The sequence below is a fragment of the Hydra vulgaris genome, chromosome 03, assembly GCF_038396675.1.
Source record: "Hydra vulgaris chromosome 03, alternate assembly HydraT2T_AEP".
In the NCBI taxonomy this organism is placed as follows: domain Eukaryota; kingdom Metazoa; phylum Cnidaria; class Hydrozoa; order Anthoathecata; family Hydridae; genus Hydra; species Hydra vulgaris.
The window spans coordinates 23,933,235-23,955,517 of record NC_088922.1 but is presented as its reverse complement, the minus strand read 5'-3'; the positions used below and the strand labels follow the sequence as shown (position 1 = coordinate 23,955,517).

The window sequence follows — 22,283 nt, the reverse complement described above, 5'->3', positions numbered from 1 at the left end:
CTCAAGTTGGAGGGAAAAGAAACAAAAAAGTAAAATAAAAACTCTTTTTTGGCCTATATCAAGTATCTGTTCCATTTTCGGCTTCTAACTGCTTTTTGGGAAAGGAGAAAAGTTACATTTATATTGACCGGACTTGAATTCAAGTCAGGCTAATATAAATAATATTACTTTATTTATCTCATTATCTGTTTTATTTCTTTTTCTTATTTTTCTATTTATCTCGCTATTTCTTTTATATTTCGTACTATTTCATGCAATAGTGACCGAAAATACACTAACTTTTGGCGATAACATCACTATGATCTATCAAATTTTAAACTTTTTTAATTTTTTTGTTTGTTTAGGCTTTCACTTTTATAAAATCAAATAAATGGAATGAATTTATCAGTCAATTTATTTAATTTTATAAAAGTTTTTATTATGCTATAATATTAACAAAAAATGCCAAAAAATTATTTAGCAAAGCCACAAGAGAGAAATATTCAAAACTAGTTCCACCCGGGCTTGAACCGGGGACCTTTCGCGTGTTAGGCGAACGTGATAACCACTACACTATGGAACTATATTAAGTGCGCGACATTTTTAAAATATAAAGTTTATTTATAAGTTTTTTAAGATTTTACAAATTCGCTGATGAAAATTTCCCGAAAATTTTCAACTCGGGTAATTTTCCGGAAATACTTAAAATTTTGGAAATTTTCAAAAAAAGATTTTAACTTATAAGTTTATTTTATAAGTTAAAATCTTTTTTTGAAAAACCATTTAAGAGAAAAAATTCCGTATGGCTGTAATATTTTTTAGATTGTTTGCCAATTAAATAGTCTTAATAGTTGTCCTAATAACTGACTAGACTACCTTCTAGCATACTCTTAACTTAAGACTTAACTAGTTTTTTACGAAGTACAATTTTTTCATGTTTTTATTAGCTGTTTTTTTAAAGCATGATTTTGCGTTAGTAATTGACCATCTAAAAAAAAAAAACTCAGTATTTGACCATCCTTTGCTTTAGTAGTTGACCATACGAGAGAAAAATATAAGCCGTGATAATTTTTTTACTTTAATTCAGATAATATAACATCGCAAAGAAAAAATATTGTAATTTTTTTATACGATGCAATACAAATACAATATTATTTTAAAAATGAATTGTTGAGTTAGCGTTCATTTCTGGTATAAAGTATGACCCACGTTGGATACACAAAAAAGACAAAAATTAAATTTCTCTCTATATATTTTTTTATGTCAATAAATACAAAATTTTATTACATACGAAATGACAATAAAGTGTTCATTTCGGTATAAGGTATGATCCACGTCGAGAACACAAGTTTGGAGGGCGGATTTTCCTTTGTATATAACCAACGATAAGAGAAAATTCCATTCTGAACCATTCAGAATCGCTTAGCTCAGGAATAGAAATAAATGAGTCTAAATCTCATCATACTGTTTCCTCTTCTTTAATTTTTGTTTACTTTTTTTCTTTTTTCCCCTCTCATTCTCTTTCATTTTCTCTTCTTTCTTTCTTTCCCTTTCAGCTGGTCTTTCTTGTTTCAGTCGGGAGACAGTATATTTAATGGTCCTGCGATTGTGGTATCTTCATTGCTTTCAACTATGGGAACATTACATGTGATGGTCCAGTGATTGCAATATCTTTATTGCCTTTAACTATATATATATACTTTTTTTTTATTTAACTTTTATTTCGCTGATTAAACAATATTACAATTTTTCATATAAAATAAATAACATCGTAAACATAAAAAACCTTTATAAAAAGCGTTTTTAATCTTTTTAATTTATAATATATATATATATATATATATATATATATATATATATATATATATATATATATATATATATATATATATATATATATATATATATATATATATATATATATATATATATATATACTGTTATAATCAGTCAGGGACTCAAAGAAGGTAAGGATGATGCGTTTATCATCACAACCTTTTCATAGAGCCCCTTTAGTCACTATTGAAATAAAAATAAAAAAACACTTTAATTTTTAAAGAAAAATAAAAAATTTAATAAAATTAAAACACATAAGAAGAAAAAAAGTAAAAAATAAATAAAAAGAAAAAATACAAAAAAATCTGAAAACAAATACTGTAAACTATAATATATATGTCAGGAATTAAGGAGATGCATTTTAGTTTGTTGTTTAAACGATGAAATGCTTTTTAGGTCTTTAATATTTTTATTTTGGAAACGATTCCATATGGATGGACCTCGGTTTGTAATTAGAAAACTTGACTACTGTGATTTAATTTTTCCTAGTCGATAGTCGTTCCTGGTATTTGAACGCAGATTATATTTTTCAGAAAATGATATAAGAAAGTTATCTGAAAAAACGCTTGGTAGAAGATTGCTTTTATATTTATACATAAAAATTAATATCTGTAATGTGTTAAGTTTCTCAATATCTAGAACCATCATGCTTTTTATCACTGGGGCCGGGTTTACTAACCTATTTAAATAATTAATTGCTTTGCATGCATGGTTTGGCAGACTTTGCAATTTTAGCAATTTGGTTTTATGGGTGCTGGCCCATACAATATTTGCGTACAAAAGCTGACTATGTACAAGACTAAAGTAAAGCATATTACGTGAATTACTATCGAGAAAAGGTCTTGACTTATACAAAACACCTATTACAGAGGACACCTTTGTTTCAAGAAGACCAATATGGTTTCTCCATGACAAATTTTCATCAAAAAGTAGTCCCAAAAATTGTGTGCATTTGTCACGTTTAATTTGATTTTTATTAATAAACAGTTTAGGCAGCTTTAACGGAAGATTAATTGATTTTTTTTTTTATGAAATAGAGTAAAGCTAGTTTTTTTACAATTTAGGGATAATTTATTTGCTATGAACCAGAGGTTGAAATTTTCGAGCTCAATATTCATAGTTTCAAACAAAGTCTTTGCATCAGGATGATTAAAAAATAAATTTGTATCGTCAGCATACATAATAGTAGATATTTTTTGGGAAGCTTTATGCATATCGTTAATATATATTAAAAACAATAATGGACCTAGGATTGAACCCTGAGTTTTAAGTTCTAACTCTTCTAAGTTTACTTCCGAAACAGGAAAAGTGATTTGTCAGAAGGATCCCTTTCCCAATTAATTGTAGGTTGCTCAAATTATTCCAATATTTCTTTTCCTATACTCTCATTCAAGAATTGCAATCCCTGCTTAACATATTTTAAACGTGAATGTATGTCGTCATTTGACACAGCATTATACACAGTAATGTTATTTGTATTTTCTGGAACTCTAGGCACGGTTGGATCCCAGGGATAGTCCAGACTTGCGGAAACCGTTGGCCAACACAGAATGAGTAACATGCTTGTCCACTTTTTATTTTAGCTGTTTAGCAAAATCTTTTTTCTTCAAGATGGGGTCATCTAAATGATTGCTGCGCCGCTCATGAACATGTTAATTCCAATTCTCTTTTAATATTTGAAACACTGCAACATCCGTAGGCTGTAAATTGTGCATAGCAGGATATAAAACCACCAAAATAATGCTACTTTGATCGCAGAACTGACTTGTTTGCATACTTAATTGGGAAATATGTCCATCAACAAATGAAATACTAGGAAGTGTTATATTATTTACTTTAAGCCAAGGGTGAAAAAAGTTTGCTAAGAGTTCATAAAATAGTACCAAATGTGTCCAACCGGAATCATTTTTTCCTAGTGCCCAACGTGAAGGAAAGTTTAGCGTTATTTCCATAGGCAACCGCTCATATTTGTAGATTACTAATGATGTTACAACACTGTCGTGGACATTAATAGTAATCAGCACTGTGAGACACTCTCTGTCATCTTAATTAACTTCTTGATATATTGTCTTAACTCCCTTTCTTGCAAGGACTTTAGTTCCTTTTGGGTTAAGAAAAAAGGTGGTCTCATCGCAATTAAAAACCCGTGAGAATTCAATCAGGACTTGTAAAAAATATATATATTTTTAAGTATTCCTTAACTTTTGTGAACCACCGTAAAATATTTTCCTGTGTCACTGATGCACGGGAAACTGTTAAGCGTTGGCTTATACGTTTAGATATACTATCATTTCTTCTTAAAAATCCATGGACCATGGCCTGCCAGGTCGATTGTAAGTAAAAGGATTGTCTTTACTTAGGTCAGTTAACCAACCGTTGTACACAATGTTTTACAGTTACACGGAACCCTGCTTTGGCCATTTCCTCTTCATAGCATAGGACGGTTCGAGGTCCCATTTTTCTTTCAATTGGCAACTTGCCTTCCAATTTATATTTTAGAATAATTCTTGGTACACTATGTTTTTTAGCTGCTGCCCGGACAGGTGTATTATTATTTCTTACATCTTGGATGGCTTTTTTTATCGTTTTCTCTGAGTATTTTCGAAATTGATCTTTTATGGAAGACATAATGAATCTAAAACAATTCAAAAAAAAACGGATTCAGAAGTTGACACATCATTGTTCTTGTATCTGACCACCTGGTCATCTATTAGATAAACCTTACTTAGTATGTTAGGAATATAAAAACAAATGTAGTTTGCTAAAAAATCATAAAACATGATTGTTATGATGAGTAAAGATAAACGAAGGAATATTATAGCAACTGACTGGTCCCCTGGTCAATTACTAAACTATTTAAATTTTCTAATCCAATATCGACCACCCTAATAACTGACTACAGATGGCAGTAAACAGATAATAAATAACTTTTAATTAATATTAAACATACCTATTTCAAAATAAAATTATGTTATCTGAAAATAAATGGTACTTGCCTTTTAAAATAAACTTTATTTTCGGCTTCTCCTTTGCAAATTGCAGAAGAAAACTCAAAAAAATAGAAAAGAGCATAGCACATTAACATTGAATGTAAGCCATCTTTGTTCAAAGCTGTCAAATGTTTGCCGTGTTTACGTATGTACAACCAATGGTAAGAGAGTATTTTCCCGCTGTTTTTCAAGACGTTATACTATAGTAGGGCTTATTTTCACAACTTTTTTTCTAAATGGTCAATTACTGGCACTTGGTCAATCGCTGGTACCGTTACCTAAGTTATAGACAATTTTATAATATGACGACAAACGAAAACAATCGCATCGGCAGTCATGTGGAATGAGGTAATAACATTGCAAAAAATAAGAAAAATCCTTAAAGAATTTTTGATAATTAAGAATGTTATAAGAAAATCATTATGAAGACGTGCCAAAATAATGGTATAATTTTTATTCTAGTGAAGAAATATGTACTAACATTTACTTGATGCATTATTAGGGCATAGCTTCTTTTTTTTTAGAATTAAAAATTGATTTTCAATAGGCTGTTGTTCAGTTAGGTTGTGTGAGAAAGTGGTAAGGTTAGCTGTACGAGAGCATGAAAGATTATATCACGTAAAAAAGTGGTTGTAAAAGAGTCAACAAAGATTGTACCACGTGAAGAAGTGGTTGTAAAGAGTTAAGAGATCACGCGAAGGAGTGTTGTGAAGAAGTGGTTGTAAAGAGTTAAGAGATCACGCGAAGGAATGTTGTGAAGAAGTGGTTGTAAAGAGTTAAGAGATCACGCGAAGGAGTGTTGTGAAGAAGTGGTTGTAAAGAGTTAAGAGATCACGCGAAGGAGTGTTGTGAAGAAGTGGATATAAAAGAACCAAGAAGTTGTTAATAATTGATAATAAAAGTGCTAAAAACCTGTTGTGTTTGAATTTGTTCAAACAACAACATAGTGTAAACTAATGTAAAGATTTATCTTAATCACTTCTTTAATTTTAAATTTGAATTCTATACAACTTTTTCGCGTAAATTAATCGTCAAACTGTTTATAATAAAGTATAGATAACTTTTATACAAAATTTATGTGGTTTATTTTTTATTAATGTTAAATTTTGACATGCTTATAAGCGTACATACAATATTAACATACAATGATATTACAAATTATCCATTCAACAATGCTTAAAACATTTTACTAAAAGAGTTACTTACTAATTAACAATAGTTTATTATTTACTGAAGCTCAATTAGGTACTTAGAAATAAAAAGCAGCGTAAAAAATGTTTGCATAATAATTAAAACTAGAATGAAAAAAAATAATTGAAACAATTTTTAAAAATGTTTTTTTATGTTTACGTTTTCAGAACAATTCATTGCTTCTACCATTTTGAATGAGGTGATAACATTACAACCACGTGACAACCTCGACCTTAACCTTAAAATACTAATAATAACAACAACATAGGAGATTTACATTTTCCGCGTATTGCGCCTAAAAATACCAATCAGTTGGAGAGTGATTTTTTTAAAAAGGGCGTATTTGAAGCAAATTCGCCTCGAAAACTTTAAGGTGGCTTTATTTGTGTAAGCACATAAAATTTAAACACATTTTTAACATAAACTGATGAAGCTATCATAGAAGAACACAAATCACACAAAAAGTGGATTTCAAAAAAAATGTCAATTCAGCCCTTTTAAAAAATACTAAACCATTTATTCCTAAAGTTATTTCCTGTTTTTTCTTCCAGCAATATAAATTGCCTTCATTTAATTAATAAATTTTTTTTACAAAAACATATACACATAGGGGAGACCGGGGCTAGTTGGCTCGGTTGTTACTCTATGAGCTCTGTAGCCCTAACAGTACATTTTTTTGAAAATATTAAAGTGTAGTCTTAAATAGTATGGATTAGGGTAACTTATAAAATTGGCATTCATTTACAAAAAAAATTCTTGAGACCTTTCCGGGCCCTCAAAAAAAAAAAAAAAATTTGCGCCAACTTACCCCACCACGGGGTAAGTTGGCGCAAACTATAAAAATGATTATTAATGCACTATCAAGAGCAAAATTAATAGAAATTTTTTTACTAATAATTTTTGCAACAATTTTATCCCAAAATTTAATATTACTTTTAGCTGGTACCAAATGTTAGTCCGTATAAAAGCCAAACAGTAGCCCACTTTTTATCCGTGAAAAAAAAAATTAAAAAAATTTTTTTTAAATTTTTTTGTAAGAATAAATTTTTTCAATATTGTTAAAAATTAAAAATAATGATAATAATAATAATAATTTTATAAAAATATATATTTTTTTCCATAGTAAATGCTGTGAGCCAACTTACCCCGTGAAAAATTTGTCAACTTACCCCGAAAGCTTTTTTTTTAATTAACAGTCTATAGATCCTGAAAAACTACAGCTTTGAAAAAAAAGTCTGACCGGATATTGTAAACCAATTGTGACTGAAACTTTTACAATAATTTTTTTTTCATACGACTAACTATTTTATGTGTAAAGTAAAAAGGAAGCGATGTTCTAAAAGTTACGTTCTTGTCCAAAAAACGCATAAATCTCAATATCTCCCATGCGCATGCGCGAATCCTGACAATACTACAGTTAATGATGAAATGGTCAATAAGAAAGTTTCTGTGTAATTTTTGTCACTTTCTGATGAAAGGCTCTGAAGATAAACACAGTTCGTCAACTTATCCCTGCGGCCAACTAGCCCTGGTCTCCCCTACATATAATTTTTTACATGTATATATAATTGTATAATAATGATAAATAATAATATTAATATATAATATTAATTACAATAATAATAATAACAATAATAATAATAATAATAATAATAACTAGATTCAGGAACTAATAATAATAACATTCTTACGAATAAGAACTATGGTGACAGTATTTTTAAAAGTAACTTTAATTATACAAAATAAAACCTCTTTTTCTCTAAAAACTCTTTAAGTTCTTAATTCGTCTTACTTCCATCGTCCGCAATCTTATTTAAGCTATTTTGTCTGATGAAATTTCACATAATTCAAAGCGGACAACTTACACCAGGGTTGCCAGGTTTTTTTTCGGGAACAAGCCAAAAACGAAACAAAAATAAACCAGAAATAAACCAGTCAAAAAAAAAGAAAAAATCATATCAATTCTTTTCTTTTAAGCAAATCATTTTTATCCAAAAATTCATCCTTGAATATTAAAGTTTAATTTGAAAGAAAGAGAGAGAGGAATAGAAGAACGAGTCTGTGAATGTTTAATGGGGTGCCAGTCCAGCCTTCAAAGCGGCGTGGGGAAAGTAATTTACTCCCAAACACCTATACTAAATCCGACACTATCAACCTTTATAATACTTTTTTTTTTCGCTTGCATATGGATATAAATTTGTTTTCTCCAACCTTTGCGATAATTGACTCAATTATTTTAAAGTCCTGGTAAAAAATCTTTTGCCTTATTAAATATGATTTGATTCAAATGACTGCATGCAAGACTGGGTTTGATATTTTCTTAGTCTGATTTTTATTAAAAAATGACCTATTAGAAGACTCAACAAAATAGTTAGAAACGGAACACATAGACAGCCAAGGCAGTAGACATCTATGTTGCAGAGATCTAGGTCTCTAGAAACTTCTAAATGGTCTCACGAAGGAGTTTAGAATTCAGCGGTGTTCTTAGAAACTCATTTTTATTAAAAGTTTTTAGACTCGCTCTAATGATGCAATTTAAATTAATTTATGATAAACAACGATTTCTGTAATGATTTTCAATTTCTTCTGTAATGATTTTCAAAATTTTTTCAAAAAATATCATTTTGAATGTAATAGTTTTCTAATATTTTTGGCAATTAAGGGATAATAGCAATACTTTAATGACATTACAAGTAAAAGTTTTAAATTTTTTAAGATTTTAATGTAAGCATTTCATTCATTTGTTTTAACTTGATTATTCTTCTATAAAATGAAAAAATAGAAATCTTACTTTCCCTCAAATTCACTTTTTTCATGAAATAAAAACTTGATTAAACTGATTTATAATTAAATAAACCAGAATTAAACCAGATTTTAAAAAACATACCAGAAAAAACAAAAAAAGACCAAAGACTTTAAAATAAACAGATTTAAACCAGGTTTTCTTAAATAAACCAAAACAAAAATTTCAAGCCAAACGATAAAAAAACAAACCAGATTTGAGAAATCTGGCTTTAAAAAACACTAGATGGCAACCTTGACTTACACCAATGTAGGACAATCTAATCAGACGGACAGTTTTCTCCGTGACAGGTACCTAACTTTTCGTTATCTTTTTTTATGGTTGCGGTAGGTCTATTGTTACGCCATTTTTTTTGGCATTTCAGCTTTAAGGCGTTTTAGAATTCGGCTTTTTAAGCGGCCCCCTACGTAAAGGTGGAAAATGCCTTGACACTGATAAATGGATATTTTAAATATTTTTTCAGTCAATGTTGCTGGTTTAATAAATAAACAAAAACAAGAAATAGTTTTAAGTAACTTTAAAAACTAAATTATGATTTCTATTTTCTACTAGATACTCACAGTGGCGGATCTATAGTACGGCGGATTAGACGGCCGCCTAAAGAGAAGTGTTGTATTATAATTAAAGTGTATCTTACTTTACATTTTTGAAACTTCAGAATTTTTTATTCTTTACGGTTGCACAAAGTTGGCAAACAACAAGGTTGCAAACGGCGGAAATGAGCGATAGTTTTAAAAACTATGATTAGGCGAATGGCTTTTTTATGAATAAGGCGAAATAAATTTCGCCTAATCTGAGGCTTAAAAGTCTGGGAATTATAATAATTAGCCTGATTAGGTTAAAATTTGGCCGGTTGGGTTTTAGTTTAGGCTTAAAAAGTCTGGAAATAAAGAAAATATGCTTGCTTAAATTAAAATTTGGTCGGTTGGATTATAATTTAGGCATAAATAGTCTGGAAATTAAATAAACTTGTGAGATTAGGTTAGGGTTTTTACTCTTTTTGAATTTCTAAATTAAGATGTCTAATATTTTTGATAATGTACGAATTGCTTTAGAGAGAAGCGATATAGTTACTCTTGAGGAGATTAACAAGAAGTTGTCCCTTGAAGTTGATTCTTTGCGTTTTTTAACTGAAGAAAACTTGCATTTATTAATTAATCAAGTTCATCTAAAGCAAAATATCTGCGCAGAAGTATACTCTAGCAAAAATGCAAAATCAAGTTAATAAGTTAATTTTACAGATTATAAAATAATGTTTCAGTGTGAACTATATTTATATATATATATATATATATATATATATATATATATATATATATATATATATATATATATATATATATATATATATATATAAATTATGTTGGTGTATTCTACAAATAGAGTGCTCAATGATCTTAAAGAACAGAGCAATACTAAATTAAATTATATATATATATATATATAATATATGTATATATATATATATATATATATATATATATATATATATATATATATATATATATATATATATATATATATATATATATATACATATATATATATCAAGAAATCTGTAATAATAAAGCCACATATATATATATGTAAGTATTGTAATTTTTAATTGTAAAAGTTTTTAAATTCATTTTAGATCAAATTCATCTGGTAACTGTCTCAACAGCTCAGTATCATTAGTTATTGTAGGAAATAATCCAATAGTTGATATTTTAAGGGTTCTCGCCTCGATGGAATTGTTTGTTAACGCTGATTTTTATTCGAAACATCCAATATTTAATGATATAATTAACAGTGGTAAATATAATTTTTTTCTTATGATAACATTTTAAAGATGACGTTGTCAAAAACTGTTGTTGATCAAGATATCTCTAAAAATAAAATGTTTTCGGTCCGAAGCAATTAATAATTGCTTTGAAAATCAATGGTCATCTTTTATGTGTATCTTAGGTCTTTCATCTGTTGTCAATTCACAAATTTTTTGTCATTATCCTGAATTTGGAAATTTTTGCATTTAACAAATTAATAAAACCAAGGTTTAACGAGTTGAAGCCAACAAGAAACAAGGTAATAATTATAATGTTTTGTCAGATAGGTAAGTTACCATCAGGGATTGCTTTTACACCCAATCATTTTGTACCGCTTGTTGTTTATGATTTTAAAGAATCACGTAAAAGAAATTTTTTTTTTGTTATGATGCCAGCCAAATTAATAAAATTTGATGAAACTCCAACAAAGAAAAAAAAGCAACTGCTTTTGAATTTTTTATCCTCTAAAGGAGCTACTAAAGCTTTAACAACATCTGAATTAGTTTTGTTTGCCAAAGATAATTTCAGTGGTGATACCATTAAATGCTTGATTGTACCTAATTTTCGAGAACAACGAAGAGAGTTACAATGTAACAAAATGTTTCGTCAAAAAATTCTTCATTTAGTAAAGAATGTGTTTATCCCAGATAATTCTTTCAATTTTCTTGAAGGCAAAAACAATAGAAAGTTTTCAATGAAATGGCTAGAGACATTTTCTTGCCTTTGTTATTCTAAAAAATTAAATGGTGGGTTTTGCTTGCCATGTGTATTATTTAGAGATGATTTTCCAATAAAGAATTACAAGGTTTCAGTGTTCTTTAAAGAACCACTGAAAAATTTTAATGATGCTTTTCCAGCCTTAAAACGCCATTGTGATACGAACATTAATGGTTTGCATTCTCAAACGCAGAGTCTTTTTAATGATGTTATGAGGCAAGCTGCTGGTAATACAAAACCTATTTATGATATCATAGATCAAAACACCCTTGCAGAGATATCTGATAATAAAAAAAAACTTGGGCCGATAATTGTTACTATTATTTTGTGTGGCTGTCAAGGGTTTGCTCTAAGAGGTCATAATGATGACTCTCAGTATCACTCAGAAGTTGGGCAATATAGTACCTCTTGTAATGTTGGAAACTTCATGGAGATTCTTAATTATCGTGTTAGAGGCGGTGATACTGAATTAGAACATTATCTTAAAAACCACAAAAAAATGCATCATGTCTTTCAAAAACTATGCTGAATGAAACAATGTTTTGTTGTGGTGAGATAATTTCTGATAAAATTGTTTCTATAAAGACTGCCAAATTTTTTTCTATTTTATCAGATGAAGCCATTGATGTTTCAAACAAACCACAAATGTCTTGCGTTATGTTGACAATGGTAATAACATTGTTAAAGACTTTGTTAAATTTATACACAACAACAATGGTTTAGATGGGGAAAGTTTATCTTTTAACATTTTAGACACCATTGCATCTCTAGGTATAGATATTACTAATTGTCGAGGCCAAGGTTATGACGGTGCTGGAGCTGTAGCTGGAACAAAAAAGGGAGTTACTGCACAAATTTTAAAGTTAAACAACAAGGCTTTATACACTCATTGTTTTAGCCATCAATTGAATCTAGCTGTGTGTAATTCTTGCGAAGTTCGATTTTTCTGTAATGCAACAGAAAAATCGAACTTCGCAAGAATTCAAATCGAACTTCGCAAGAACCACATAAAAGAGGTTTTTTATTATTTTGATCTTTCTATTAAAAGAAATTCTATCCTCGAGACAATGATTTCAGAACACTGTCACGATAAAAAAGCAAAAAACTAAGAGATGTTTGTCGAACTAGGTGGCTTGAAAGAATAGATCAGTTAGATACATTTAAGGAGTTGTATGTTCCAATAGTTTATTCCCTTGAAGCTATAAGCAATGACAGAAATAAGTTTGGGGCAGACTCCTAAACAGCTACATCTTTATTTAAATTGATTACTACCTTTGAATTTATTGTTTCTTTGGTTGTGACTAGAGCTGTTTTTGATGAAACACATGTTGTTACTAAAATGTTACAATCTAGCAGTTTAGATATTCAGACCTGTATAGATCTTATTTAGTGTTTCCTTGATGCCAAAGTATAGTGTTTCCTTGATGCCAAAGTTATTGCTGAACAAATTGGGGTTGATGAATGTTGAAAAAGAGCTGTTAGGAAGCAAATCAGTCGCGATAATCATTCAGCAGAGATAACATCAGAATATTTTGAACGCGTTTTAACCATCCTTGTAGTTGATCGCTTAGATTTAGTTTTTTCTGATAGGTTTGGCAATGACAGTTTAACTTTGTTCCACGGCTTGAGTATTATCCCTGATAAAATAATTTTTTTGCTAAATAATCCATCTGAAAAAAATAATTAGAGGGAGAACTTAAAGATTTTTTCAGATTTTTTTTCTGAAGATTTGCTAAATCCATTAGCTTTAGAAGCAGAGTGTGGTCTTTGGGAGATATACCGGACTACCACTAATTATCCTATTCCAAACAATGTGTCAGATACTCTAAAGTCCATTTCATGTATAAAAACTTTTGCCAATATTTTTGTTTGTTTGCAGTTATTAGCAACTTCACCTGTGACAACATGTTCTTGTAAAAGATCTATTTCAAATCTTCGCAGATTGAAAACCTGGTCAAGATCAACTATGCATGGAGATCGTTTGAATGGTTTAGCATTGATGTATACACATAGAGACATAGCTCCAGATACTCAAGAAGTTATTAAAAGTTAGTGCAAAGAAATGGTAATCGTAAATTAAACCTTTCGTGAGAACATGAACGCATCAGTGATTCAGAGTTTGTATAAACTTTACTTGTATATATATATATATATATATATATATATATATATATATATATATATATATATATATATATATATATATATATATATATATATATATATATATATATATATGTTATATGTTATATTTAATTTGAAAAATTGTCTTTATTTATAAAGCTCTTGGTTTTCTTTTCATTTTGCAACTTAATGAATAGGTTAAAAAGCTAAATAGTATCTTTTAAGTAGATTAATTAAAGTTCCATTTAATCCATTATTTGACTGTAGAAAAATATCTTTGGTCATATGTGAATGAAATCAAAATTGACTAAAAATCGGCAAATAAAAAAAGACCATTGTTAGCGCGAATGCTATATGATACGCTGATGGTAGCGCTGATTCTAATCTGAACATCACTAAGATTATTTTATTTAAAAGCTACTAAAAAGTTCTTATTTTAATAAAGTGATGCTATCGCCAAGTCTCAATGGCTACAAAAAAAATCATTTCAAATCACGCAAAAAGGGTGGTTCCATTGGGGGAGCGTTGAACTGAATTGGGAGCCCCCCACACCTGGGAAATAAAAAATTTAAAAAAATATGAATTCGAATGGATTGGAGAAGGGGAGTTCACAAATAATTAACGGAGGAGTGATAGTATTTATTTAGGAGGAATTGGGTTATGGTGCTAGTGGGGCGGTATTTTTTCAAAAAAAATTGCCAAAGAAGAAATAAATCCTAGATCCGCCCCTGACTCATCTTAACAAAATACAAAATGATGAGTTATCAAGAAACTGGAAACGCAGCGTATTCTCCTTTGCGTGCAAGACTCGCACAGGTGGTACTACAATAATAAGCAAACACGTGCTAAAAGCATACGAACATTTCGAAGACGAAAAAGGAATTTTTAATTACATTTTAACAAAATTTAACAAACAAAAAATTCTTTTGTTAAATGTTTACGCAGGGCCGGCCTTACGAATTGCGGGGCCCAATTTAAGGAATGCTTGCGGGACCAACCTGATTTTTTTTTTTACAATAACTACTATTAATAAAATTATTGAAACACATTTATTATACAAAAAAACATAACTTCACAAACGAATCAATAAACAATAATAAAAATATTACAATGAATTTAAACAAAACAGTTCTTGTTATTGTCATAATAAACAAATAATCTGTAAGTCAAAGTGGATCTTTCTTGCTTTTTTGCTTGCGAAATCTTTTAGAATTTTTTCATAATTAATTTCTCTACTTATAGGAGATTCAATTGATATTAGTGCCAAATTGTTTAGTCGTTCTTGGTTAATTACTGACCTAAGGTAGGTTTTAACTAATTTTAGTTTTGAAAAACTTCTTTCACCGGAAGCGACTGTAACTGGAATTGTCATCAGTATTTTTAGGGCTATGAACAAATTTGGAAATGCAGTCGACCTATCATTACAAGCCAAATATTTAAAGAGTTCTTTGGGTTTTTGTTGTTGAACGGGCAGTATTGGCTTAATTGCCTCCATTTCTTCGGAAAGCATGAACCCTTCTATATCTTTTGTAATGTCTGTCAAAGCAATTTCTAGGTCGGCTGAATGTTTTCTGAGATCTTCTTTAGACATATTTTGAAAATTATATAGAAATCCAAAAAGTTTATGGTGTTCTTTCAGCTGCATAAACCGTGGTTGAAGAGATTGCAATGCTTTGTCTACAACTTGATTGAAAAAATTTACCCGGAATTCTGTCTTGGGGTCTAAAATTGGTTCGTCAGAAGATTCATAAAGAAACATTTTCTTTTTCTTGTAACAGCGCTTCTGTTGAAATATGGGTTCAACTTCTAACTCATTTGCAAGCTCTTTGGCATCAATCAATGCTGCTACAAAGCCTGTCTCTCGGTATGTCTTCAACCAATCAAACAATTTTTCAAAAGATGTCAGCTCCGCGGCAATGCCTATGGTATTGCTTTGAAGTTCCTTGCTAGTAAAATTTACTTGAAACAATAAAGAGTGCCAAAAACATAGTGCAACCAGAAACCTATAATTTGTCATTTGGCTTACTAATGATTCAGCCTCACTTTTCCCTTGAGCATCATTTGTGCTTTTTGCTAGTTCTTCTAAAGCATCACACACTTCTGCAGCTTGAAATTGTACAGCCTTAACACTTTCCATTCTACATTCCCATCTTGTTTCTGATAATGGTTTAACAGACAGGCATTTCACATGCTTTTTAAAAACAGTCCATCTTTTTGTAGATGAAGCAAAAAGGGTGTAAATACGCTGCAGGGTTCCAAAAAATGTCATGGCATCTGAACACGTTTTAGCCGTATCTCCTAGAACAAGATTATAATTATGGCACACACAAAGAGTATAGAAAGCTTGTGAATTTCTTTCCAAAAGTCGTGCTTGCACTCCAGAATTGCCCTTTCATATTAGCTCCATTGTCATACCCTTGTCCTCTGATGTTTTCAACATCTAGTCCTAGCATTTCAATTTCTTTCACAAGAGTGTTAAATAAATTTTCACCAGTGCTGCTCTCAACTATAATAAACTTTATAAAATGTTCATAAATTCCTGCTGGGACATCTGAGTGTGTGCCATCAGCGACATATCTTAGCACCATTGACATCTGTTCCTGATGGCTGATATCAGGAGTGCAGTCAAGAATCACTGCAAAATACTTTGCCGACTTAATTCTAGCAATAACTTCCTGTAGAACAGCTTGGCCTATAGTATCAATAATTTCATCTTGTATGGTCTTGCCTAAATAATGATCATGAATGTCTTTGTTAATAATTTTCTGTATATGATCTTGCATAACTGGATCAGATTTTCCTAGCAATTCAATGACGCCTAGAAAATTGCCATTATGTGGATTTCCAATTTGTTCTTCAGACCCACGAAATGCCAAGTTCCTTTCTGCCAAAAACTGTACAGAAGCAACAAGTCGCTCAAAGACTTGATTCCAGCGTTTTGTTTCCTGTCTTATTAATTTTTCATTTAATGTATCAACAGTTAATCCAGTAGATAACCTTTGCTGCAGTTCATAGCAATTAAGTGTACATTGCAAATGTTTTTTTGATTTTTTATGATCCTCTAATCTTGTATGAATATTTGACCAGCTGTCAAATCCAGAAGTAGCAAGTGCAGAATCAGAATTTGTGTCAAAAAGTTTGCAATTGTAACAGTAAACTTTATCAAATGATTCAGAATATATTAGCCATGGTCGTTCTATAACTTCCCCATTTTTTAATTTTCTTTTACAATGAAATTTCGAAAAATGTAACCCTTTTTCATTTTGCGGAAAATTTTCTACAGTGATCTTAGGGGGTCCTTTGTTCACTAAATAATCTCTGACATTTTGATTTATTTTATTTGGCCATGTAGCAGGGTCATCTTTTATCTTTAAAATATCACATAGTGCTGGGTTTGAATTTTCTTCTCTTGATTCTGAAATATCCTCATTATCCTTGTGTGTGTTAACAGATATATTTATACATAATTCAGATGTATTTTGTTGAGCATTACATCCAGAAAGAAAACTACTACTAGCTTCTGATGTAATTTCTTTAGAAATATTTGTTTCAATGTCGTCTGACTCGACTTGTTTGTCTGATTTTTCAGTTTCAAACAGATCTACTGATTTACTCAAATATTTATCTAACGCACCTTTTTCTTTTTCTGCTTCAGTTATCTTTACCTTAGCTAAGGTTCTCTTCATGTTACCACTTAGATATTTTCTACCGACGTCCCTTTGTCTTTTACTCATATTTTGGCTTGTGTTCTTCAAAACTAAAAACTTATCTCTTTTTTTACTACTAAATTGCATAATAAAATAAAATAGTTTAATTAAACTAAATTAAATAAAAAATCCCCCTTACAAAATTAAAAGTAAAATTAACAAAACTAATATAAACATTTTCCCTTCAATTAGCTAAAACAATATAGAGATAAAATATAATAAAACATATTGATAAAGAGATAATAAATAAATAAATCCATTAGAGTTATAGTAAGATTAAAACATAAAAATAGCTTTTTTTATTTGAAGCATGAAAACAAACTTAAAAGTTCTTTTGTTTTTAGCTAATATAATGTTTACTGAAGTATTGAACTATATAGACTATGTGATTCTAGGTACTATAATATAGTATCTAGTCTAGATAAATAAATCTTAAGTATCTAAACAACTCAACAAATTAAAACATAAATAAAAATAAATCTTAAGTATCTAAACAACTCAACAAATTAAAACATAAATAAAAATAAATCTTAAGTATCTAAACAACTCAACAAATTAAAACATAAATAAAAATGTAAGCAATTGATTACTGCAAATATCTTAATATAAATAAACAAACATTTAATATTAAGATTATTTATTAGACTTGAAAAAAAGTACTCTTAAAATTATCCAATAAAATTTATATTGTCTTAAATATATTTACTGAAAAGCGAGAAAAGCTTGCGTTAAACAAAAGTAAATAAAACTAATAGTAAACAAAATGAAAAATAATTATAGCATAAACAAACAAAAAATATATTACAAACATTTCAAAAGTAAATACAGCTTAATCTTTAACAATATAAAAGCTGCCGCCATGTTCATTGCTTGCCTTGTGAATTTTCGGAAATAAGTACTTCTGGAACTTTCGAAAGTAGATTGGAAACTAATATATTTTATACCATATACCGCAATAACTAAGATAAACTAAAAATAACAATAGACGTTACCATGCGCATTAAACGTTCAACGTTAACTGTACGAATTATATTAAGATTGATAGAAATTTATAACAAAAATTACTGCCATTTATAATGATATGCTATAAATTGCGGGGCCCCTACCAAGCGCGGGGCCCTATTTGGAGCAATCGGTCAAATCGGCCTAAGACCGGCCCTGTGTTTACGCTCCCTCGGGACCTGACTTTACGAAAGGCAGAAAAATATTATTTGAACTAATTAAAAACAAAATAAAACACATAAACTTAGAAAAAGTTTGAATAGTTATGGCAGGAGATTTCAATATGGTTCTAAATGAAATTGACAGGTACCCACAAATAAATAGAAAAAAATGTCACTCGACGAAGAAATTTAAAAGATTAATAAATAAAATCAAAGTAGAAGACACGTGGAGACTTTTCAATCCAAACAAACAAGAATTAACTCAATTCACTAAGGCGTAGAACAAGCAAACTCGTAAAAAAAAAGCCGATAATTTTAATCAAATCCGATTCGCTGTCAGTGGCAAACCGCGAATAACTTTTTATTTATTAGTATTTAATTTATGCAAATAAAGAATTAGTAAATAATGGTAAAAAATTTTAAACAACCGAAGCGTCTGTTATAACAGTTTTGCAAGAGATATATCAATACAACAATAAATTAGCTTATGTTACTATTAAATTATTGTCATAGAAATAAAAGAAACCAAATGTCAATTAAATTGTATTACTGATATAAAAGCAAAACGAGTTTTAAAATGAAAGTAATTTGTTTATAAAGTTTACCGTCTCTGTTTTTTAATTGTTGATGCATTCTGAATGGAATAAATTATTTTTTCAAGATGGCTGAATAAGTCCCGAGTATTTAAAAAAATGATACTAAATACCGAAAACAGTTTTTTGAATGGGGCTAAAAGTTAAGAGTATTTATGCAAAATCGACTTTTGTAGAAAAATTAACACTAGCATAGTTTATCTGAATCTAACGTGACATTTTTAAATGTACTCATTTAGGTGTCGTATTTTTTATTTTTGTTTTTTTTTGTTTGTTCTTTATTACAACATTTATTACAATTTAAATAAAAAAAACTTTATTACAATAATAAAAGTTAACAAGTCAAGATATCGTTAAGAAATAAATAATAAAAATAAATATAAAGAACGCGGATACTTAAAGAAGACCATCAGGTCTTGTCACAGAGAAACCGCTAATTGCTTGAGAATAAAAAAACAAACAAAAAAATAAATCAAAAAGAATATACATTAAATATATACATATACTAATATAGATAAGGGATTTTCAAAAAATTTTAAAATTTAAAAGTAGATTAGTATATTTTCAGTTGAAAAAATGAGTTTTTTAAGATTTTGTTTAAAAGAATCAAAATTACATTCTTGAGAAAAACCTTTAGAAGTATTTAGAGCTGTACTATTCCATAAAAATGGTCCGCGAAATAAAATAAAAAATTTTCCAAAATAAGTTTGAGAAAATGGTTGTCGAATTAAATTATCATTCCTTAAAATATATTTATTTCTATCTCTTTGTAAATAGGGGAACACGGGGCAAGATGACGAACGTTTTGAAAAGCCTGATTTATTGTAAAACTATCAGTCATGAAACACTAATGCTTTGTCAGTGTGTTCATGATACCATAATAGTTTATTGCCTGCATTGATTTTTAATTAGCAAGTTAAAAAATTTGAAATAAAATTTAAAATAATAAGTTCATAAATTTGTTATCTGGTCACGTGACCGGGGCAAGATGACTTATTTTGCAAATTCTGCCTCTAATTTTATAAAAATTTAAAAAATACTTACTACTCTAACTAAAGTAACACAGAACAAACACGCTCCACAGAAAAATATTTCTAAAAGTGTTTCACCTGAAGGACACCATTCATTTTGAACAACCGGAAGCAAGGTATTTTTTTTTAGCGCAAAAAGTAAACTTATGCGCATAAATTTGCGTTAATAATATTTTAAAAAACCAATCAGCGTTTTAAATTACAAGATAGAAATACAGTTTCGTTTTCACCCATTTTTAAGTTTTTTTGTTGAGTTGTTTTATGGAATCTTGCCCCATTCGTCATCTTACCCCGTGTTCCCCTACAAGTTACGAAAAGAAACGGGTGATAGGTGGGTCTTGCATTTATACATAAAACAAAAAATATTAAAAACATTTAACTCATATATATTGAGTGCTTTCATATCATATAAAAGAGGCTTGGCGTGAGCAAAACGGTCCTTGAAATTTATAAGGCGTGCTACAAGTTTCTGTTGCCGATAGAGAAGTTTAAGTTTACTTTTATAAGTGCTACCCCAAGCAATGTTTGTATAATTAATATGGCTATGAATTAGCGAATAATATAACTGAATTAAGGTATGTTTATCTATAAAGTTTCTTATTTTATATAAAATGCCTATACTCTTTGAAATTTTATTGCACAAGTTAGCAATGTGACTTTTCGTATTAAGATTTCATCGATATATACACCTAAAAACCTTGTCACTCGAACTCTTTTAATAATTATGTTACCAATAAAAAGGGTAAATTGCTAGGCAGCTGGTGCTTTTTACCATAAGGATGAAAAAGAATTCATTTAGTTTTATAAATATTTAATGATAGTTTGTTTAACCTAAACCATTCGGAAATTTTGGCTAGTTCAATGTTCATGTTGATAAAAAGTGTAAAAATGTTTTTATGAGAAAGAAATAAGTTAGAATCATCAGCAAACATATTTGTCATTAGGTTAGAAGCTTTTGGTAGATCATTAATATATATTAGAAATAAGAGGGGTCCTAATATGGATCCTTAAGGAACTCCACATGAAATGTTTCACAAATTAGATGATACGTTATCATCCGCATTAACAAATTGTTTCAGATTGTTCAGGTAACTTTTAAGTTAAATTAACATATTTCCAGTAATTCCGTACCACTCCAAAAGTAAATTGAGAATTTTCAAATGAGTCAGATATATTTCTTGTAAACTGTAAAATGGCATGTTCAGTGGAATTGTGTTTTTGGAATTCATATTGATTGCTGAATAATAAATTATTTATAGTAAGATGATTATAAATTTAGTTGTACAAAATTCTTTCTAAAACATCAGAGAATACAGAAAGTAGTGAAATTGGACGATAGTTACTTATATTCTCAAAGTCACCACCCTTTAATATTGGTATAACTTTTGCTAATTTTAGAGCTTGCGGAAAAATTCCCTGTTTAATTGATATTGAAAAAATCTTAAAGAGTATATCTTTTTAAACATCAAATGAACTTATAATAATCATGCCATTAATGCCATCAGGGCCTACAGCTTTGTTAGATTTCAACATTTTAAATGCAATTTCAAACTCATCAAAAGATAATTCAAAAGAGTTCAAGTAAGAGTTTAGAGGGAAACATAGATCAATCATTAAACTGTTTGCTATAGAAATGTTTTTTGCAAGATTTGGTCCTACAGACACAAAATATTTATTAAACTCTTCCGTAATTTGTCTTTTATCATCTAAAATTCATTATTATGTTTAACCATGTTTGGCAAAGATTCAAGGTTAAAGATTCAAGGTTTTTATTTGTAAAAATTTGCTTTTTGAAAAATCGTTTTTCATTAGGAAGTAATTTATTATCTATATTTATAGAAAAGAAATCAGGAAAATGATCAGATATGTCATTTTTAATTATGCCTTTTTTTAAGGATACGTTAAAAACATCAGTTGTTAAAATTATTATCAATTAAAGAAACACTTGATTGAGTAATTCTTGTCGGTTTGCTAATGAAAGGAATCGCACCATTTTCGAGAATTTTGCCATTTTGCCATTATAAAATTTTTTAATGTTATTATTGACGTGTATTGAAAACAATCTAAATTCACCCAATAAGTAGATAAATTTATTTTTACGGTTACTTTTTTTAATAACGTCATTACATAAAAACGAATTAAAATTTTCAATTTCACCTGTAAGTGGGCGATAACAGCAACTTAGAATTTTATTTTTTAATTTATTGGTTAAAATTTCAATCGTTAAAACCTCTTTATCAGCATCAGTGATGCTCATGTCATGCCGGGTAAAATATTGTCAGTTATTTTTAACATAAATAAGAAGCCTCCGCCACGCTTATTTGTTTTTCGTCTAATATCGTCT

At 29.2% G+C, this 22,283-nt stretch overlaps 2 protein-coding genes and 1 non-coding gene across 3 annotated transcripts; all 3 read right to left on the bottom strand.

Annotated features, from left to right (window-relative positions):
* Positions 1-489: 489 nt before the first annotated feature.
* Positions 490-562, bottom strand: trnav-aac (transfer RNA valine (anticodon AAC)). Its single transcript has one exon. It is a non-coding gene; the product is annotated as a tRNA-Val (tRNA).
* Positions 563-14,586: 14,024 nt separating this feature from the next.
* Positions 14,587-15,714, bottom strand: LOC136078576 (uncharacterized). The gene has a single exon (XM_065794353.1). The coding sequence runs from the start codon at positions 15,712-15,714 to the stop codon at positions 14,587-14,589; it is 1,128 nt and encodes a 375-aa protein (XP_065650425.1).
* Positions 15,715-15,760: 46 nt separating this feature from the next.
* LOC136078575 (zinc finger MYM-type protein 5-like) lies at positions 15,761-17,131 on the bottom strand. Its single transcript, XM_065794352.1, has one exon. The coding sequence runs from the start codon at positions 17,129-17,131 to the stop codon at positions 15,761-15,763; it is 1,371 nt and encodes a 456-aa protein (XP_065650424.1).
* Between the last annotated feature and the right edge of the window lie 5,152 nt (positions 17,132-22,283).

Coding starts and splice junctions, on each gene's coding strand:
- LOC136078576 (XM_065794353.1), bottom strand. CDS start 15,714: ATGACATTTTTTGGAACCCTGCAGCGTATTTACACCCTTTTTGCTTCA.
- LOC136078575 (XM_065794352.1), bottom strand. CDS start 17,131: ATGAAGAGAACCTTAGCTAAGGTAAAGATAACTGAAGCAGAAAAAGAA.